The sequence below is a fragment of the Manis pentadactyla genome, chromosome 14 (genome assembly GCF_030020395.1).
Source record: "Manis pentadactyla isolate mManPen7 chromosome 14, mManPen7.hap1, whole genome shotgun sequence".
In the NCBI taxonomy this organism is placed as follows: Eukaryota; Metazoa; Chordata; class Mammalia; order Pholidota; family Manidae; genus Manis; species Manis pentadactyla.
This window is the reverse complement of record NC_080032.1, coordinates 89,765,573-89,787,658: the sequence shown is the minus strand read 5'-3', so window position 1 is coordinate 89,787,658 and position 22,086 is coordinate 89,765,573. Positions and strand designations below refer to the sequence as shown.

The 22,086-nt window shown below is 45.1% G+C and overlaps 1 protein-coding gene across 5 annotated transcripts in view; it reads right to left on the bottom strand.

Moving 5' to 3' along the window:
• TMEM117 (transmembrane protein 117) overlaps positions 1 to 22,086 on the bottom strand; it is a 393,659-nt gene that overhangs the window by 58,543 nt on the left and 313,030 nt on the right. For all 5 annotated transcript variants that reach the window (XM_036889401.2, XM_036889402.2, XM_057491441.1 and 2 more), the window contains one exon: positions 11,222 to 11,381. In XM_036889401.2, the coding sequence (XP_036745296.2) occupies positions 11,222 to 11,381 (160 nt within the window). The remainder of the gene's footprint in view (positions 1 to 11,221; positions 11,382 to 22,086) is intronic.

Sequence of the window (22,086 nt, the reverse complement as noted above, 5' to 3'; positions counted from 1 at the left end):
AGGCCTGCACCATGAGAAAAGGCATTATGACCTGGGTAACCAACAGGTATTTCAGAATTAATGGAGTATAAAATGCCAGGGGTAGGGGTCGGGGAAGGAAGGGATGGTGGTGGCCAGGCAGAGGCCGGCAGGTAGGGCCTGGCGTGGCATGCAAAGGGATTTCTATTGGAAGAATTTTGAGGATCCAATGTCTCTATTAAAAATATTACTTTGGAGAGATGGGGTAAGACTAAAAGAACAGGAAAAGTATTGTACTCATATAAGTGAGAGCTGGTAGTAACCTGAACGAAGGCAGAGGTTATAAGGGTCTAAGGGAAGAATAGGTTCAAGGAACAGTGCATAAGCTTGGCGATCGACTGGGAGATAAGTGAGAGAGAGATCTTAGAGATCCAGGTTCTTTCCAACTAGGGCGACGATGGGGTAACTGTCTGAGGGACGCACCATAGGCTGGTTTTGGACAGAACCTCAGAGGGCATGACGTTTGAGGGGCAGTTAGAGGAGGGGGATGAGACAAACTGGGTTGGAAAGAAGGTGATGTAGTTTGGCTTTGAGCTAATAAACAGGTAGTTCCATGGAGACCAAAAGAGGAGAGGACTTCAAACGCTGAACTCAGGGGCGGCCATGAAATAACAGGAATGCACCTGCCACCTTATTTCACCCTCACTCGTTACATGTTACATGCGAGGGCCCAGCAGCCCGCATATTCGTGTCCTCGGAGTGGACCTTGGCCTCCATGACCTTGGCCTTCCCCTGACTCTTGCCCTGAGCCCATCTTGAATTGAAAAAGGAGGAAAATGTTGCCAAAAGAATTAAGGAATGTATTTTTTAACTGAAATGTTCTTGGGAACCAAATGTAGGATATAACATTGCACATGATAGAGCGAAACTTTTCAGAAAATGCTTTCTCTCAAGTTCTATTTGCAATGGCATCTGCCACCTACATTTTCTCTCCTTTTTTCCCTCCTAACAACTCCGTCTGGCCTCTGGTCCTACTGTCTTGCTGCACAGGCACGAATCCCCTTCCTGGTCCGAGTTTCCTCATTTTGCACCCATCCTATTGCCCTATTCAAAGGATATTCCTTGGCACCCACCTTCTTTAGAAGGCCCAGGAGGGCATGAAAAGAATTATAAACAACTAATTTTCATTTATACAGACACACATTTTCTGTGTAGTTATTTTGTTATAAAACTGCAACAGGGTACATATCTCTTTGCTTCGTTCTATTTTGTACCTTAGATCTCACTTGCCAGATAAATGTACTCAGCTATTGAAATCAAACAAAGATAAAATAAGTGAAAAGCATCTTAGACATAAATACAGCTTTTAGCAAAGGGATATTTATAAAGTATATTTTCATCTGAAAATAGAGAAAAAGACACCAGGTACATATTTGGTTTTAATTGTTCAGCTTTTCACAGTATGCACCACAGGAATGATGTTTTTATAGAAACGCAAAATTCTGAGCAATTCCGCAGACTTCACCAAATGCAGTAAGTCCCGAGTGCCATGCGGCAAACTGGAATTTCTTGGGGTTCTGTGCAGAGCCACTTCGAGGAAGTGCCAACAAGCCTCACTTATGATCAGGGTACCCCGCTGGGCAGTGAGCTTTGGAGAGGCTGTATCTGGGCTGCAGAAGAGCATCTGCACAGACGAACCCTTAGAACTTCAGATGCCCCAAGACGGAAGCAAAGACCTGAGAGTCTGCATTTTCACCAGCACCCAGTAGAGTCCGGTGCAGGTGACCATGGGCGCGAGAATCCCCTGCACCTCCTCCTAATTCCCAGGTACCACCTCACACTTACTAACCAGAGACTTCTGGCAATCTTCCAACGGTCAGAGAATTCATGTTTGGGAAGAGTTTGGGTTATTCTTATGTTGTGCCCAAAGTCACAAATCCCAGAAGACAGCCAAGGAGCCAACACCGATGCAAAAGCAAAGAGCCTTTATTCGAGCTAGCTCGAGCTCAATCTCTCATCTACACCAACGCAGTGGCAAGATGCCAGAGAAAGAGAGCGAGTTTCAGTACCACAAAGGTTTTATGGGGTTCTAGGGCAGTTGGTGGGGTGATGGTCGTGGCTCTGGCTGATTGGCTGGATCTAGGGGTAGTTGGTGGGGTGATAGGTCGTGGCTCTGGTCAATTGGCAGGGTCTAAGGGTGGTGGGTGGGCTCCTTGCTGACTGGAGAGGAGAGAGACCAAGCTCCGATTGGGTGAAGTAGGATCCGGGTCCCAATTGGCTGAAATAGAATCTGGGAGCTTGCCCTTTCACTTACAGTCAGCAAGGGTGAGAATCACCCACTCCGTGTGCTCGGCCACTAGCTGGTCACGGCTACAGCACACGGCCCCCCAGGCCGCAGCCCCCTGATGCCCCTACATCATTGCAGATTCCCTTTGCTCAGATCAAAAGAAGCCTCAGCAATTAATTGTATTCAAACCCTAACTCTGAAATGCTTTCTAATTAACTTATTTTCCTCCATCTAGGTTATGAAATTCAGATATGAAAAATGTCATACTTGAAGAGCATTATTTATTTTTATATTCTTCCATTCAGATTATGAAATTTAGATATGCAAAAATGTCTTACTTCAGGAACATTTTTTATCTGACTATCATATAAATCTTGTACCATGGGTCAGGAAAAAACTGTCACGCTGTAGATGAGAACACGGATTCCTAGAAATGGAGTGACTTAACCAGGGTCACACTGCCACTAAGACTTGGACCTGTTACAGGAGCCCCCGTCACTCACTGAGTGTCCTGCCCCAGCCACGCGCTCTGCTGTGTCATTGTGCGGATTATCTAGTTGACACACACAACAGGACTACAGGGTGTGAGAAAAGTATGGGCTCTGGAGTCAGACAGATCTGTTTCTAACCCTCATTCTGCTGAAAGCCGACTCTGTGTACCCCGGGAAATTCTCATTTTCCTCCTTAGTAAAAGTATGGGCGATAATGATATTCATGTGTAGGGGCTGAGAGGGTGAAATAAAACGGCGCACCCGAGCCCCCCGCAGCACGCCCAGCACGCGGTGAGAGCTCACTGAACGCTGATGTCTCCTGTCTTCCTGCCTCTGTCTTTCCATCCGTCCCTGTCTTCCCTGGGGTCCAGGTGTACTTCCACCCCTCGCTCTGCCCCGCTTACCAGCTTGGTCCTCGTTTCCACTTTGAAGGGTTCTTGCTGTGTCCCTGGGCATGGGACCCACCCTCTAGCCTTGCCAGGCAAGACTGGGCTTTGAGCCACTTGGTGCACAACACCCTCCAGAGCCCCTCCGTGTGTCTGGCTCCAGAGCTTACGGCTCAGAGACGACCGGCTGGGTGGTGGGCTGGGGTCCAGAAGACCCTGGGCCCAGCCACTGACTAGTTACGTGACCTCAGGCGAGTTATAAAACCTCCCTGAGCTTCGGCGTGGGTGTGGCCATATGTAGGGTCTTGAATGGTTCTCCTATGATTCTATGATTCTAAGATGTCATTAAACTTGCCTGCTTACCAATGGCTGCTCTTTTCTTATTTTAGGCATGAGTTTAAAATGAATGTTCTGAACTCCTGGGGACCGGGGCACTGGCTTCTGTGATTCCTCACTGCCTACAATATTGCTTTAACTTGTTCTTAGCTTTATCATAGTGTCTAAAAATACACTGGTATCATTGTATCTTCTCTTAAGAGAGAAGCCATAGAAATGCTTCCCGTCCTGACACTCCAGTAAGAATGGTTACAAAGCACTGGCCCATTTCTTCTGGGGAGAGGAAAGCTGAGACGAATCTGTTCTCAGGGCTTACATTTAGCATCACTTACAAAATTTAAACTACAAGTTTGAAACTTGCCCCAGAGGAGTCGGGGGCCCGATGAAATGCCAGGGTGCGTGAGTCTTCAACAACACACTTGAAAAAATCGTGTTCAAGTCATACAAGGGGCAGCTGCTACACACGGGAAGTACCCAGGGGCCACTTGTGAAACACACACACACGACAGGGGTGTGGGCGAGGGTGGGACATTCTTTCAGAGTGACGATCAGATACTAACTATCCCACAGCACCTGGAAACAGTGATGCATCCACTGGAAAAATGCAAATTTGAAGGAGTTCGATCTTCAGTTTTGCTGCCTCAGTGCGGCTTTGCAAAAATTACCACTCATGTGCAATAGCATAGAATTTATATCTTCCCAGTTTTTTAATCATGTTCTAGCTCTCTTTTTAAAAAATACCTCTGAGACTGAACCATTTAAGTTGGGATAAAACTTGAATGTCTCTATTTTCCACTTGCTTAACCAAATCTTATAATTCCTTCAAGCTACATTCTTCCCACATTATCCATAAAGACTTGAGTGATCCCCCCTGCTCACAATAATCCTTCATAGAACTTACTGCCAGAGATTGTGTCAAAATTATGATCTACATCATGTGCTCATCAGATTATTAGTTTCGTGATCTAGGGAGTGTGTTTGCCACTCCAGTGCCCATGATTGAATCCTAAGGTTTTTTTTTTGCCGGAAACCCCAATGCATCCAGTTCACCTATTACCTTCTGCCAACTTCTCCTGACACTGTAGGTCACCTGCCAGGCATGTTCTCTGGCACCTGCCCACTGCCCACTGGGCTGGACTGCTCCACGTTGCATGGACACGAGTCACCATGGTGAGTTTTGCACTATTTAGAGGCCAATCTACTAGTAAATATATTGAGGTTCTTCTCCACCGTTCTCCTTGAAAAGTCTGTCTTCCCACTGGAACAACAGTGATATCAGAAGCACAAAATGATTACAGTAAATAAAGTTGAGATTCAACCCCTGAGCATGTATCACGAGGAGAGTAGGCATTTATGGTCAATCCAAGGATTACTTAAACGATATGCCTGTATTCCATGTGATGAGCCTCTAACAGAAATCGCCACTATTGTGCTTTCAAATAGCACTGTAACCCTTGAGTAAGGAAAATGAAGATGTAAAACAATCGTGAGGAGGAGTGTAACATACTTTGAGAAAAGTTATGTGAAGTGTTCCCAAAGCTGAAGAACATGCTGAAACTGGTGGACAGATGTTTAAACAACCCTTTCTTTCTAAGTAGCTGGCAAACTAAATTGGTTGGAATATCTTATTCTGAAAATATACACCAACTGTTAAAACCACCACAGCTATTTAATCACAACAGGTTCATGCCTGTTGCTCTGCCCTGTGTCCCGTGGGACTGACCCCACTGCCACGAGCTATGACCTCAACAGATGCGCCCTGCTAAGTCGGGCAGTGCAGTTTTAAAACGCAGTCTCCCAGGATCATAACGTCTATTTTTAAAAGTAGTCAACACGCTTCTGAGAACCACACACAGAACGGAGGACAAATACATTTTAGATGTTACACAGTGGAATGTTTGCAGAATGCAATTTTCATAATGATTTTTTTAGTGGATTAAGAATTACTTTTCAGTAAATATCACTTCTAAGTGCTTTTCAACTAGACCAAGGAATCTTTTATAACACTTAACTGAACAATTTATTCAGATTTTTATGTGGCTATTTAATTACAGTAAGAGCATAATTCAATGAAAACAAGCTAATCTAATATTATTGATGGTTCATTCTCCTGCTGTTGGTAAACATTTTGCTTCTTGAAAAATTTCATGTTCTCTGGCTTTTTGGAAATAATGTTATGTGCATTCCTTTATTTATTCTTTCATTTGGCAAAATATTTATGGTAAGACTGCAACGCACTGAACATGAGCCAGTTGTGGGAGTGAAAAAAATGAAAGAAACCCATTTCCTCTCCTTGAGGAGCTCACATGTTTCAGGAGGCATGTAGGTACATGGTACGAAGGAAAGGGGCACGTGTGTAGATAAATTACAAGATAGAGAAGTGCTAAAAAGACCTACCAATCCTGTGAGGATTTGCCAAAATAGGATCTTTGAATCTTTCTCCTTCTCATTAAAAGCCTCTCTTCTAGAGGGCTTTGCTCATCTCCTTGAAGCTCATAGAGCTAAGATACTACATATGTAATGTGTATTTTATATTATGTACCTATTTATATACATAATCTAAGATATACATACACATACACAAGGTGAAGAGAGATGCTTTCTGGAGGAGAGAAGGTTAAAAAGAGCGAAGGTCCAAGGTTTTATGTGGGTATACATGCAAAACTGTTCCATACCACCCTATAAATTCCCAGCAATTTGCTATCTCGGGGCTTCCCCTGCCTCCTGAGCACTTTATTAAGCAGACGCGATCTTGATGCCAGACTACACGGATCCCGCTGAGAAGCTCAACAGGCTTTTAATCTTCCCGACGTGAATCCCCTAGAGTTCAGTTATGAAAAGAAACAGCAAGACAAAGAATAGATGGAGACTCAAGACCAGACACGAGCCCGTCAGTGTCCAGGGTCTTCGCTGCTGCCCCATCCCGCCCGCCTGCGCCCACCCACCCATGCGCCAGGGAACCCACTGGCTCCGCACCTCGCCCCGCTGCATCCGTCCTTCAGGAATCCTCGCCTCCCCTCCTCCCCGACCCCCTCTTCCCTCTCGCACTCTCTCCTTTCCTGTGTAGTAAAAGCACAGTGTTTATCTTATGGAGAGACTAACCTTTCTTTTCCTTTGCTTATGCTACATTTTGAATTCATGTATCTTAGATACATCTTATCTTCAATCTAGCAGAGGACATGAATGGGTGGGACCTAACTGCAGATGAAATACTCAAGCAATGAACTAAAGGAGCATATAAAAATCAGATGGCATAATTACAAATATTAAACAGAATGGGAGATAAGATTTCCTGGGAGGGAAGTGTTCTTTGCAACTTACTGCTCGTTGCTGTGGGAATGTGAGATGTACATGTGTCAGCCTATATCTTACTGGCGTCTGTTTATGCCTTCATTCTGGAACTTTAGTAGAGTTAGAGAAGACGTGATACAACAGATGGTTTTCACAATACATGCAGAAAAATGGCATTTAATGAATATTCATAAAAAAGTAACTATACTTTCTCTAAAAGTATTCAGAATTGACCTACTAATTTTGTTAAAATAAAATCTTTACAGCAGTAGTACATTACGCTAATGGTTTCTTTTCTTTCTTTCTTCTTTTTTTTTTTTTAACCAAACATTAAAATATCTTTTAATAGTGTAAGCTGAATTTTCCTTCCATTAGAAAAGTCCTGGGTCAACTGCTTTTAAATCACTCAAATAATTCTAATGAGGGCAAACCTTTTAGTCAAACCACTCTCTCCATTTCCACTAATTTTGCTACTTATCTATTTTTCTTTCGTCTGAAATATGTGAATAGCAAATGGATTAGACTACAGTTCAGTTGGTTATGGACTTGCTAGGACATTTGTCTTATATTTTTTAAATGTCTTGGATATATGTGCCTTCTGAGGCTCTGTTTCCTTAAATTTACCCTCTCACGTCAGGCGCCAGTTCCTGTAACAGCAACGTGATCCTCCCAAAGGGGTCAGAGTTTGCATGAGGCTCGGCCTGACATGCCACCTCTTCCCATCGAGCACTTATGACTCCGGGCCTACGGCTGCCCACGTGGGGCTCTGCGCTACAGGAGCTCCAGGGACAGGCAGTTGTTCTAAGCTACGGCTTCTGCTCTACAGAGCAGGGAACGTGAATGCTGACTTGCAGTTGAGGTAAAGCGCTGCAGGAGTCTGGGGAGGACACAGTCCTGTGGCCCTCGTGAGGGGGCTGGGGTGGTCTGCAGCTGCGGCAGCTCGGCGAGAAGCTCTGGGGAGGAGAAGGGGGCTCGCGGGCATCTCGCAGTAGGCATGCAACAGTCCGAGAGCGAGCAGCGGGCCCCCGGGCCTGGGGGAGAGCTAGAGCGCAGGAGCCACGGGAGGAAATGCAGCCACGGCCAGATCGCGCGGGGCACCGAGGCGGCCCCTGGAGCAGGGCTCCCGTCTCGGGCACTGAGGGGTCACCGGCAGTGTTTCTGGCTGAGAAGTGACATGTACAGCATGGCATTTCAGACTGAAACATCGTGGGGGGGAGCTGGACAGGGCGTGTGCGACCAGGCAGTGCCTGGAGGCAGAAGGTTCCACGGGAGATCATTAGCAATGGTACAGGGGGCTGCTGGGACCGGAAAGGGGCAGAGAAACAAGACGGGACTAGGCCACAAGAGTCACGGCAGAAGATGATCAAGAGGCCAGGCTGGCCGCCTCGGGGTTCCGGGGGAGAGAGAGGAGGTAAGAGACCTCCTTCGGGGCCCTCACTGTTTGCTCCTCTTTAGGTTAGACACCCATTACTTTGGCTTTGGGGGCCCACCGTCTGCCCAGTCAGGAGGCTGGGACTGGGCTGCTGGGAGCTGTTAGCTGCGGCCATTTCCTTCCCTGGGAACTGGGAAGCTGAAAAGCCCGCTTTATGGTAAAAGGAAAAATGGAAAGAGAAGCAAACAGAAAAAGAAGATGAGAAATGGAGAATGAGAGGGTCTGGGCTTCCTGCTACCCTTCGGTCGCTGTTACACAGGCCCCTCAAATGCCCTTGCACTTCTGCTCCTTATTCTGGGGGCCATCCTTACCACAGGGACACAGCCCCACTTTGGCCAAGTGGCCTGGGAGGGTTACTGGTTCATGGAGGTAAACGGTGCGAACGGCTCTGCTCCTTGGCACGGACCCTCCACCTCCAGGCAGCAGGCCCTCGGCCACTCTCTGGACACTGGGCACTGTCCTGACTCCACGTTTTCCTGCCCTGCCCCTCACCCAGAATGCTGTCCCCCGCCCAGTCCTGCTGACTGTGCTGCACGATCCAGACCAGCCATCCTTCCCTCTGTCCTGCTTCGTGAGGCACTTTTTGAGTGAGCCCATAATGCCTGTAAATTGTAATACGACATTTTCCCACTTCAATCCTTGATTTTAGTTAATTTACTGGAAGATTAATTAAAACCATATATAGAGGATAGGAGGTGATGGACAGTGGCAGGAAATCAGGAAATCTATGCTCTCACATACACAGATTGAAACAAATTCAAGAGACAATGGTGGGCTTGCTGCTGATACCTCTGACCCCAAGGGGGGAACGCAGAGGGTGCTTTACATAACGAAGTGTGTAAGCTCGGAGATTAGATGGAAAAGGAGAAAACAGCCTCCAACCGAGTATCGCAGGATGCGTGAGTGCGTGAGTGCTGCAGGCGCGATTTGCGGACCGCCCGGAGGAGCCCCTACAGCCAGGGAGGGACGGGCAGGAGCCCACCAGGCCTGTCTCACCAGAGCCCACGGCCGCTCTGCTCGACTACCCCACAGAAAATAAAAAAGGAACACATCAGCTTTTAGATGAGGGTGGAAATCGATTTTATATCATTTTTTAAAGACAAGAATGTAGTTTGAATTGTCATCCCTTACAATAGGAGTATACGCTAGGAACCAGCCAGACCCTGAAGCCCAGGCTGTGCTATAGACCGGAAACCAAAACAAACCAGACTTCTACTGCCCCGGCGACTCGGCCGCCTCGGGAGGGGAGGGCCCAGAATTGCGCCATGACAGCAACTAGAGAGTGTCTCGCAAACGGATGGACACGCGATGAGCGAGATGAAGGGCCAAGAACAGCTGACGTCTCTCTGCGCCCCACTCAGAGGAGCGCCCCGAGGCACCTCAAGGTGCTCACGGAGCATCGCACGGGTAACGCCAGTGAGCGCGGTGCTGTGGGACGGACATGCCGGTGCTGAGCAGGGCGGAAGTACCGTTCACGTGAAAATGGCACGATCCCCGGTGAGCACGGAAACACCATAATTTCCATAAGCAGAGAGAGCATTTTTACATCATTGCACTTCGGCTGCTATAACGCCCTGAGTCGCTCTGGCAATCGCTGATCCCTGCTTCGCCGGCTTTCTATCATCCTCATCTCTGCAGCTTTTCACTGACTAAATGACAGGGGTGTTTTGTTTGTTTTTGTTTTGTGTTTCCCCAAAGCCAAGGCAGAAAACACCACCCTGCTCTCTGTTTTCTAGAGCCCCCCTTGCAATACTCACACAGTGACGTGTGGTGCCCTGCTCATAAAAGTCCAACTGGCTTGTCTTTCCAGTAAAATTGCTGAAAATATGACCAGAGAAGGTTCCACTAATGGCAACTGTAAACTATGCGCCCCTCTAGCTTTACGGGGCTTTTCACTGTACAGGGCTCACTCGTTATATTGAGAACAAAGCGCAGGGTGGCTTCAGCAAGAGGGAGGCGGGGCAGGGACCCAGGACAGGCATCATGGTGAACTTTTCCTGCCTGTGGTGAAAAATGCCGAGATATAAACAGTATAGTAACAACAGGAGGGACTCCATCGTAAGGTTAGATTCTATTTTGAAAACCGGGCAGTGAGGAGGTAAGATGCCAAACATACTCTTTGTTGATCAGACAACAACCCACCCGATCTTAGGGCAAGGCCAGCAGTCCTATCTGATATATTCCCAGTGCTGGAGGGTCACCACTATCTTGGAGAGGAACCAGATCAATAAACTCCCCATGTTAAGTTTATCCTACAGAGTCACCCAGAGGACTGGCTACAGATGAGGACGGAGCGTCCTTCACTGGAGAGACCTCGTGAGACCACAGGTCAAGCCTACATCCAACAACCACCTGCCCCAGCCTTTGACCAATTCTTGAAAGCCTTAGAAGACAGAATCCCCAGCCTTTCCGTGTGCCTGTCTGAGGACGCCCACAATTTCCTTTCTGTAAGTGTGTACTTTTCAAACAACGCTTTCTCACTGCTCAAATTACTGCGTTTTGTCTCTTTGCTATTTGATTCTATTTCCAAGTCTTCACTCTGTCTCCGTTTACTCCTGGCAAGCAGGGAGGGGCTGCTGGGAGCGCTGGTTTGGGCCTGCGGTTCCCGTCGCCAGGGGACCCGGACGGGACCTCGGCTTTAGAATCTGCTCTGTGGTGAGTAGCCTGCATGAAAATCTCCGTTCTTTGGGGAGTTCTCAGAACATACTCTCACTCCACCCATGCTGCACGGCTCCCCCAAACCCTGGGGTGGTGGGGGCTCATGTCCACGCCGTGCAGATCCACGCGGACACGGGACGCCAGGTGACCCTGGCTTCGGGGGTTGGCAGGGGAGCCTGCCCTAGTCCTCTGCCCTTGCCTGTTGCCAGCTGCCCTTTCTGCTCTCACTGTGATGAGTTCCTCCCCCACCTGCGCTCGGCCGACCTGCTCGAGGGCCCTTCCCACTCAGAGTCAGGGGCCCTCCGCCGCCTGGTGTGCAGGGAGGGGGCTCCCCCGACGCGGCCGCCTGCAGACACGGCAAGGGCACCACCAGGACACTCACCTGCATCACGATGAGGAGGTCGAAGACCAGGATGAAGGAAGCCAGGAACGCTCTGGAAACTTCGTCACTGGGCAGAAATCCCCGGTTGAGCTTGTCCCAGCTGATCCAGTCGGTGGTGATGACCAGGACGACGGCGGAGGTCAGAGTGAGAAGAACCGTCCTGCCGGGAACAAGACACCCGTAAGAGGACGTGGTACGGGGCGGCAGGGGCGGCGGGGCGCGGGGCGTCTGTGCTGCACGGGTGTCGGCCCCCTGCCCGGTGCCCACCTGGGGCATTTCACCAAAAAGAGGGAAAAGCAGCCCGTGAAGTGCCTCCTCTCAACAGCGACTAGAAAAGGTAAGACGGCAGCGCTCCCAGGACTTCCCCTTAAAACACTAAGATCATGATTACAGAACAGTAAACAACAAAAACAATACGAAAGATCTGGTCAGTGCAACGCGGCGCGTCGCCTCATCGCATGTCCACAGCTCACCGAGGGTGATGGGCGCACCAACGCAAGACTTCAGGCAACTGGTGCCCAGGGCTGTCCCCGTCCTCTCAGAGGGGCAGCAGGCCCGGCCGTCGCAGTCCCCAAGGCCTGAAGGGTCCGCAGAGGGACGAGCTCTGCTCACAAGCGTGCCCCGCCCTCCTAGAAGGCCCCTGTCGGAGGCAGCCGCCCGCCTCGTCACCCCCAGTGGGGTCCCTCATGCTATTATGAGGTACTGGGGCCTGGGGATTTCCCTCATACATCTTTGTGACCCCCATAAAATCTTGCATGATCATATGCAGAAAGAATTCAATGAGTGTTTGTTGAAATTGCGACAAATACCAATTAAACTTTTTATGCAAACCAAAGAGTCACATGCATTAATTAGTCTTTCGCATTGACATTCAGAGTGAATCTGAAATGTGCTCACGGAGAATGTCCCCTGGCAGAGAACTGCCCGTAATGTGGACAGGCCTCTACTTTCAGAGCTATTTTGGTATCTGGGTATTGTTCTGAATTATGAGGAAAATAAAAGAGAACAATTATTTTGAAAATAATTTTACTCTAAAGGAAGAAAAAAAGAAAATTTTAAAAGAAGAAAAGAAAAAAAAAGGAAAATGGGAGAAAAACCATGGATGTGGAATGAGACCTAAAGAGAATATGTGCATTTGGGCAATTAAACTGTTTCTGCCCTCAAATGTCTTATAATGGTTGATACTCAAAAAGTAACAATACAAATCATCCCAGAATTGTCTTTTCAACTAAAAACAAAGTAGAAATTTATAAACCAAAATCTTGGGTTTCCTTTTTACAACTTCTTATTTGGGATAAGTTTGGTTTGATATAATGAATATAACAAACACTTCCTTAGATATTTTTGCCCCTCATAAATAGAAAAGATTTATTATCTTTTCATTCTGGAAAATAAAAATTTCTAATAAGATTCATTTACTGTATTCAAATTGCAAACTCAAAATAATTTGACTCATGATCTCGAAAATGTAAATTACAGATTGTCTTCTACTACTTTTAGAGTATCTTTGATCAATTCCAGAAATTCACATGGAATAAATGAGCATGGGGGAAATCCTAAGTAATTATAGCAACTCAATAGAAAAACACTGCAATATCATATAGCCAAACATGAGAATATTGGGATTTTAAAGACATTTTTCTCCAGATTAAGTCAATTTGTGGTTTTGGTTTTGCTTTTTTTCTTTGAGGGTGAGACACTTTAAGCAAATCTGAATGAAACTATCACAATTTCTTTTGCCAACACTGAGTATAACAATCTCCATGAAGGATAGGTAAATACTGACCACTCTTTAAAGCTCCCTTTGATAATAAGGGTATTTCCTCTTCACTCTCGGCTTTACAGACGTCCCACAAGGATGCAGTGAATATATATACGTCCTCAGGATGCACTGTATGCTGAAGAGGTTGGTGAACAGTTGGGGGCCTCAGTTTCCCCAAGCTCCTCCTTCTTTGCTTCCCCACCCCCTCCACAAAACCCCCCACCTCGCTGTTACCCATGCGATGTGAAGCCCTGGGGAACCAAGGGCACACGGGGGGCCTCGTTCCCACCCCGTGGGCAGCAGCCACTCTGCGGTCAGAGCCTGCGGTCTACAGGCCAGTATTTCTGATACCAGCCTTGCATTGTTCCTAAGAGATGCCTGGAGATTCCTCTTGTGAGGACAGCTGACTGCCTAGGAATTCCGGCTCTGATGTTACTCCACTGGTCTAACCATGCACGCCAGTACTGTAAAACTTCTCATGCAGAGACACATTTCTATGGGTCAAAGTCTGGGAGTTTGGAGTAAGTGTCTACTGAGTAATCAGAAACCTCATCTATTACAAGATCTCCAAAGGAGTTATTCTTATTTGTGTTAACTGATCTCAATGTGATTAAAGTCACTAAAATTAATTGTTAAAAAAACTTTTGGTAATTGGAGTTTATCATAATACCTGTTGTATGAGAGCTTCCAAATCTGTACTGATTCATCTCTCGGATGTGTGCTTTATTTGATACATTTCACTTATCTACTATATAATATTCTTTCTAAGAGCTTTTTATAGGTGCTCCTCAGGCTTTATTAAGTACTTCCATTTTGAAAAAGAGTATTGCTACAGATCAAGAAAGAAGTCATTGGCAATATTTCATTACTCCAAATGGAAATTAAAGAAGGTATTCAGCCTGATATTCAATATTTAATACTACAAAAAGAATAAAACTGGCAGTGAATTAATATGAATACATATGGCTGAGAGAAAGAGCCCTCAAGCACAGCCCTAGAAGAGACTGGGCCAAGCAAAGGAGAAGGGGGACCAACCCCCCCTGACTGGCCAGTCCACCTGCAGAGTTACACACGGTGCCTTATTTACATACAGCTGCGGACGCACATGTACAGCATGCAGCCTGGTTTTCTGAGACACTTCTTGTAAAACTGATAGACTTTACTGCACTACGGTAACTGAGTCAAGGCTGCAGTCTGTAAGGGCCATGACTCGGTTAAGGTGGGCAAAAACAGTCACTCTTACGTGAAACTGCTGAGAAGGAAACAGTAGTAATCACCAGTCACTGTCACAGTCCTGTGCCATTTCTAGTGAGCCAGGTGCTAGTGAAAGTGCTTTATACACACTGCCTTGTATAATCCTTATGCGGCCCTATTATCAACACCCTGGATGTGCAAATGCAGAAAAGGAGTCCCAGAAAGTTCCAATCACCTGACCTGGGCTACAGATTTTGGAAGTTCCATAAAATATAAGTGATAGAAGATAATTCAAACCAGGTTGACTCGTCTGGTCATAACCGTCATACCCATGGCCCACCTGCATATGACCCCCTGTTACTATGTGTGTAGCTAAGATTTCATTTGCCTTTCTTTTTCATCATATATATAATATTGGAAAATTATTGTCCAGAAGTACTTAACAATAAGAAGTAAACTGAGAGACTGACAAAGATCAGTTAAAACTGAGAGGGAACAGTTAAAAGGAGTGTTTCTGTAGCAATTCAACCTCATGGATGCTGGCCATCAATGCGACACCTTTGGGTTTTTACCCAATCAGTATGGCTGGGAAGGAGTTTACTCTGGACCATGACTCTTGGGGAGTTCCAGTATCTTGTTTTAAGTAGCATCCAATTAAACGGTTACTGGTCATTTCCTCTCAGGCTGCCCCCAGTGTCCACGGGACACACCCGCTCCTCAGTTCCATGGCCATTGGTCTCTGGACACCAGTCAAATGGCAAGAGTTCATACATAATTATCAGCTTGAATCATTAGTCTCACTTTCATGTTTTCAAATTTCCAGTTCGTTTGCTTTTTCTCAATTGTTGCTAATTCCTCTTAGATTAATAGGGATTAGAATGTGAGGCCTAGAAGGGTTCACAGAGCTTTTCTAATCCAGTGGTTCCTAACCTCGAGGGTGTGCTCTTGGGAACCACAGAGTTCTTGCTAAGCAGGTGTAAATTTACATGAGCACTGTGAGCTGTCAGTGAAGTGAACAAGTAAAATGCTTCCAGAGGGGTTGGGGGTCACACAGACTGTCAGGGATACGACTACGAGACCTTAGATGTACTGACTCTGAGAAAGACTCACCCGGTAGTAAACACTTCCTTTCTTCAGCTAAAAACCTTATAATAAACTTAATATCATCTTGATCTCATCTGGAAACATACTCATTTTATAATCTGCTCAAATATCTATTACATATGGTGATCAGAGACAGAGTCGTATATGCAAACCGATTCAGATAATGCCCCAAAACATAGTTTAACTCAGTCTTAACTATTCCTTCACCCTAACTTCTGGATTTTTTAAAATACTGAAATTCATTTTAAGTAAATAAATTACTTAATATTATTTTCCTTCCTCCCTTCATACCCACTTGGAGATAGACTTACTGTAGAGTCAAATAGCCTTGAAAGTAAGCATTAAATCGAGAGAAGAATCAGCATTAAGTTTTAAGGGCCAAGTCACTTAGGGTTAATCATCACACAATTTTGTTTCGTGATTAAATCAGGTAGCTAGAATGTGCAGAATCTGCTAATGTAAGCTGAGGCAAACAAAATTGCCAAAATCATGTTTTATTGCATTAAAAATAGCAATTTCATGTGATTCAACATAATAAATATGCTTTTATGTGTTTTAAGATAGTAACTATTATACATGCTCTGAAGTGTATATCATCTTTGATTCCAGGCATGAATATCATATTCCCTTCTGATCAAACTGCACAATTATTATAATGTCTAAAAGGAAATCACTTTTACTTCCTTTTGCAATTCTTGTGTTAAGATGTTGGAACTCTATCAAAACAAGCCAGATCATGTTTCATACGTACTCATAGCAAAGTAAAAATCTGTGAAGCCTAATAAAAATTAAAAGTTGCAGGTTACCACTACAATAAAAGAACGCATGGATCAATATAGCAAATTTAATTTTACAATTCGGTTATGATATAGTCTCATATTTCAAAGTGCTAAATAGATGAGATAAAATGTGACATAGCAATGGGATTTTAAATGATTTAATATCAGAATTTCTGACCAGAATTTCTGAATTTAGAGGGAAAAAATATAACAAGCGGGCATAAATAAAAGAATGTCTTCCTTTACTTTTCTTTGCAAAACAGAGCCAGTTCAAACGGCTAGTTCCCCTCTGAACCCCCAGCGCCAGCGCACAGAGGTCACAGCCGGCCGTGAGCGAATGCCAGTGCCCTCCTGGCCTCCTACGCTTGCAGTCAGGAAGCCCCGACGGAGCACAGAGCCACGCTGGCTAAGGGACGCAGTGAAAGAGCACAGGTTCTCTGCATGGCTCTTACTAAGGAAATGCCGCTGCCAGTTCTTGGCCAGACTGAGCACATTTGTTAAGAAAGGATCCCTGAGGAAGGAGATGCCATCATTAAATCGTCTAGGTGTGGCTCCGTTGAGATCTGGGGTCGTAAAGGAAACGGACTCTGATGTCCATTAATCTACACATTCACATGTTATTTACCTTTCCTTCTCTGTTACGCCATGAAGCCACGTGCTCGGAACACAGCAGGGGCTCCAAAAGCTGAACATGTTGAATGAGGAAAGGACTTGGTAACTCTTCTCCCCGAAGGGCCGCGCAGAGGCGGCTGGGAGGCACCTCTGAGTCGGGGCGCCTGGCCAGGCAGATCGTGATTTACACGGACGGCGTCCCGACACCTCAACCTGCGTGAACGTCATCCCCTGGAGCTCTGCAGGGCCCAACCACTGCCCCCGTGAGTGGGACCCTGGGCTGCAGCAGTCCTGGTATAAGAGGTGACAAATGAGATGACCTTTCTCTTTTCTTAAAAGTGGCTTCGATTCGTCTACCTACGTCAGAGGGCTGTAGCTTCCCCAGAGGTACGTTGACAGCTGCTTGCTGGTCTAGAGCGCAGTCAGCCTGATCGGGGAAAGCATGCTGTGGGTGTGCTTTGTGTTTGCCTTTCACAGCTTTAGATGTGCAGTAGAAACATGTTTCAGGAAAAATAATACTTAGTGGACTACAGGGTCTTTGGGATTTGGGCTGTGCCATCATTTCTGATGACCAATGACTGGCACGTTATTGGTCCTGAAAACATAGCTGAATGAATAGACGAATCTCGTTCACCTGAGGAAGCTAACGGCATCCCCCACCACACTCAGCTCAGATGCTCCCATAACTGGTGTTACTCCCCCTGGGGTCTCTAAGGCCCCTGCAGCGCAAAATAAGGTTGGACGGACAAAGCAGGAATGTCACTCCTGTGCATCTCTCAGCGAACTCACCAGCCCAATTTTTCTTCCTAGTGAATTGCCCTGTATATACAAAATAATTCGCCAGTTCAACAGAACGAGACATACGACATACTCTACTAATTATTACCTGGGGTGTAAAACATTATCACAAGTTCAGTAATGAATGGTAATAAAGATAAGGCTATAGGCAATTGCCCATGAACTACAGGAAATGCCACCAAGAACTATGCTCACTACTGGGTCATGACAATGAGCCGCAGCTCTGCTCCTCCGAACATATTCTGAGTTTTAAAAATGCAAAGTGGAAGTTTTCAACTAAACCGAGCAAGTTACATATTTTCCTATGGTTAAATGTGCTTTAAAAAAAAATAAGAAAAAATTAGGGTCTTGTCAAGTAGAGGTGAGCAGGATGAAAGTGTGCTTTGTGTGATTTTTGAAAAATAGGATGAATTTATATACTGGGTTAAAAACAAAGGTTTGGATAAAATGTTGTGATTTTGTTGAAGTCAAGATGTTTACATAAGTCGAAACCAAGGTCAAGAGTATATTTGAGTTTCGTCTCAAACATCTCTTGGAGAGGATATATCATCAGGAGATTGTCCCCTGGAAAGAATGCTTTCAGAACTCTTAGCAAGTACACCCCAAAAGAAAGAGTCTTTCCAGTGGCCTTGGGTACATGATGCAACAGCTAGGAACATAGATATTATGAACATAAAATACTTTTCTTTTATGAAAGACTATAAAACAGACAATAGGAACAGAAAAATTCTCTGAAGTCGTACACAAATATTCAAAGGAAGGAATGTCATGTCACAATGGAAGATCAAAAAACAGCTATCAGGATTCAGAAGAGGCACACTTGGTTCCTGAGTTCTCAGGGAGGAGATTTTAGAAAACACATAAAGCTTTACTACTACAGATTCACATTCAGCTTCTCTTGGAAAATTGTGAAGAATCCTTGATTTATTTAATAATAATTCAAGACAAACTGGAGAAAGATAAACACTTCCTCACTCAAACACAGGGGAGGAGCCTGCTGGGACTGGTGGCCACGGAACTGACTCATGTTGGATTTAATTAGAAATCGACTGTTGGCATTTTAAAGGCAGATCATCAGCTTTATCTGGTTGATGCAGTAGAGAATTTTGAAGCTATATAAGAAGTGTAATTTTAGTAAGAATTAAGAAAGCCTCTTGGAAGAAAATTCTACTTCAGGTAATGTACAAGATTGAAAAATAGTATTGCTTTTTGACTGAGAAAGCCACAGTGTTAATATGTGCAAGAGCACAGAGAATTCGAGGAACGTGTTTTGAGCACCCACCCTGCCAAAGGCACACAGCTGAACTGAAGGGACACAGAGGGACCTCTGCCCTTAAGGAACTGGTCGCCAGTATATGCAAAACAATCATACCCACAGTTGAGTGGAAACCATGATGCTATGGAAGTATATATGATTTATTTTATTCAGGTATGAAGGAGGGTAGCTGGGAAGTTTAATGAAACGGGACCTAAAAGCAGGGTCTATAGATTTCTACAGTAGAAGGACAAAAGACAAATTTAAAATAACACATGGAAATGGCAGTGGGTGGGTCGTGAAGCATGGGGAAAGAATGGCAGAGGTCCCAAAGGTTCTAGGTCATGTGACTAAAAGATTTGTGAAGCCATTAACTGAAGTGGGAAATATGAAAAAGTAGGAATGAAATAGTATGCATTCAGGTTTGGACTCCTTGTTGAGGGTAAGAGGCTGGCTGGACATCTAACAGGAGTGAATAACAGTCAGCTGAAGACAAGGAAAGGTCAGGTTCATCCACGTACAAGTACTTGTTAAAGTCATGGAGACAAGTGAAAATTTTCAGGTTAGAAGAAACATGAGAAAAACAATAGGGAAGATCAAGGACGGAATCTTGAAAATCACCTCTTTTGATGGCCTATCAAGAGAAGGATGGAGACCGATAAGGCTGGTGATTTATGAAGTGATACATGAAGAGATGCAGGAGAAAACAATGCAACGGAAGCCAGAGAGAAAGATAATTTCAAGAATGAACTGGTGGCCAGAAACTCCAAACACTCCATAGAGGTTTCGTGGGGTAACGATTAAAGACGGGACATGCTGAAGATGCTTCTTTCTTCAATACAACAGTCCTCTGAAAACTGAAGAATTGGATATGAACATATTGTCAGATATTTTCTCTGTAAACTCAGATATGGGTCTGATTTGTGTTCTGCTCCCAGGATCTCTATTAGTAAAGGAAGAGAAAATTGAGGAAATTATTTGGATAATTCAAATGAAAACCATTTGGCCTCAATTGAGCAAGTAATAGACAGTTTTATTAGAGTTTACCCAAATATCTCAGGCAAAGGTGTTTAATGTTGCAGGAATCTGCTATGTTCATGGACAGAGAGCGGGCACTTCAAGACATTTTGTTCTGTACAAATGTTATTTCTCAGTAATAGATTGTTGACTTTGATTTGATAATTTCCTTACTAAAAGAAAGTAGTTAGCATGTATATTTTGTGGAACACCCATATACCAATGCAACACTGCAAGACACAAATGTATCTACTGTTGAGTACTTTGTAACATAACTGGGGAAGAGAGAGAAGACCATCATGTATCAAACTATAATCAGAAATAAAGGAAAGTCTTATGAAGACACTAGAATTGCATGGCGCCTTGAAGGAAGAAAAATATATCAAGACAAAGGATTATCTCAGATAAAGGGATGAAATTGGTAGGAACCGTAACATTGTATTGTGAAGCAGTGGAGAAACCTGCCTAGATATGCAAAAGACAGGGGCTATGGACTGAGGGGGAGCAAAATAAAGCTGTCATTTGTCAGTGAGGCCACACTGCTGACGGCCTTAAAAGTCTCCACTGAAGGTGTGACTTGACGCTATACAGAAGAGATTCGATTGACTGTTTTTTAAGTGGTATAATTATAACTTCATTGTTTTGAAGGAAGGCTGGAGAGCTGGAGGGAAGTGAGAGCTCAGATTGAGAAAGGGTGGAATCTAGATCATTGTAGTGATGCATGAGGATATGCCTGTGACTAAGTTATAATGATACAGAGGACGGATATAAAATATTATTGAAATTAAAGTTAATGGAACTTATGCTAAACATGGTGACAATTATAGAACAGGGAACTTGGGAAGAGGGCAGGTTTGAGAACAGACGATGACGAGACAGATACTCAGCCAGCTCTGGAGCCTACATCTGTTTGTCCCAGACCCCCACCCAGGCCCCTGCAGTAGGCGAAAGCCTATGAGGACCCCCAGTGAGGGTCTATGAGGACCCCTGGTCCTCTCCTCCCCTGGAGCCTGGGCAGAACCTATGAATGTGATAACATATCACTCTTGTGAACATGTAGCCTTATATGTCTCAAGGAACTTTTGTAGATTTAATTAATATTACTAATCAATTGACATTGATTTGATCAAAAGGAAGGTAATCTGGATGGGGGATGGGCCCAACCGAATCACACAAGCCCTTTAGAAGCAGAGCCTTCTCTGGCTGGGAACAGGAGAGGCAGCCCCCAGATCTGAGGTGGGAGGGGGCGCTCCATTGCTGAGATGGAGGGGCTCTGGGACAAGAACATGCAAGACCGCCAGGGAAGAGAGAGCGGACCGGCAGCAGGGCGCGGAACGGGGGCTGCAGTCCTACAGCCACGGGGAGCTGAATCCTGCCAGCGAGAGAAGCAGGCCTGGCAAGGGACCCCGTGCTCCGGAGGACACCACAGCCCACTGCCAGCACGGCAGCCTGAGCGGAGAAGCCAGCGCCGTCTGACCTACAGAACTACCCGATGGTAAGGGGCTGTTTTTTTTAAAGACATTAATTCTTGGCAATTTATTATGCAGCAACAGGAAAAAAGCTAATACAGCCCTAGAAACTTAGGATTCTTAGGATCCTAAAATGATTGCTTATGGGGAATATATCCAAGCCAGATACAGAAAAGAAATGCTGAGCTCTTGACATCTAAGATAATGAAAACCAGCTAAAGTCATTATCCAAACTGAAGAATAAACTGAGGCTTCTGTGGAACACCTATTCACAGGAAAATGTCATGAATCAGAAAACCAAAATTAGCCTTAAAAAAAAATTGAGTCCAGCTACTTATCTCCAAGCACATAAGTAATTGTACAGGGGAGGCAGCTCTGTCTATGTCTTTTCTTAAACTTTAACAAGTAAGAACAATGCTTCCAAAGTGCATTCAAGCAGATGAAAATGTTACCTAATATCTAAATGCAATTTCTCTTGGCTAAATTTAACTACCACAGCCCCAGAAAACCGTCAGGATCTGCTCCATTGGAAGAGCTCTGTGTGTATGTAAAAAGAAAACCCTGTCAAAGGAAAGAGAGGAGCTGGTTTCCAGGCGTGCCTCATCCCACCTGCTATGGCCCCGGGAACAGTCAGCTGCCCTGTTGGACCTGATTCCTCCCTCTGAAATAATGATGATGATGATGATGAAGAAGAAGCAGGGGGTGAGGATGCATCTTAACACCCACTTAAATGGATGAGGCAGTTAAGTACATTATTATAGCCCTACTCTCAAACCAATCCTAAGAGGTAAATGCCACTAGCCACTTTGTTTTATATAAGGAATATTAAACTTGGAAAGACTAAGTAACCTGTCCAAGGTGACAAGGCTGTTAAA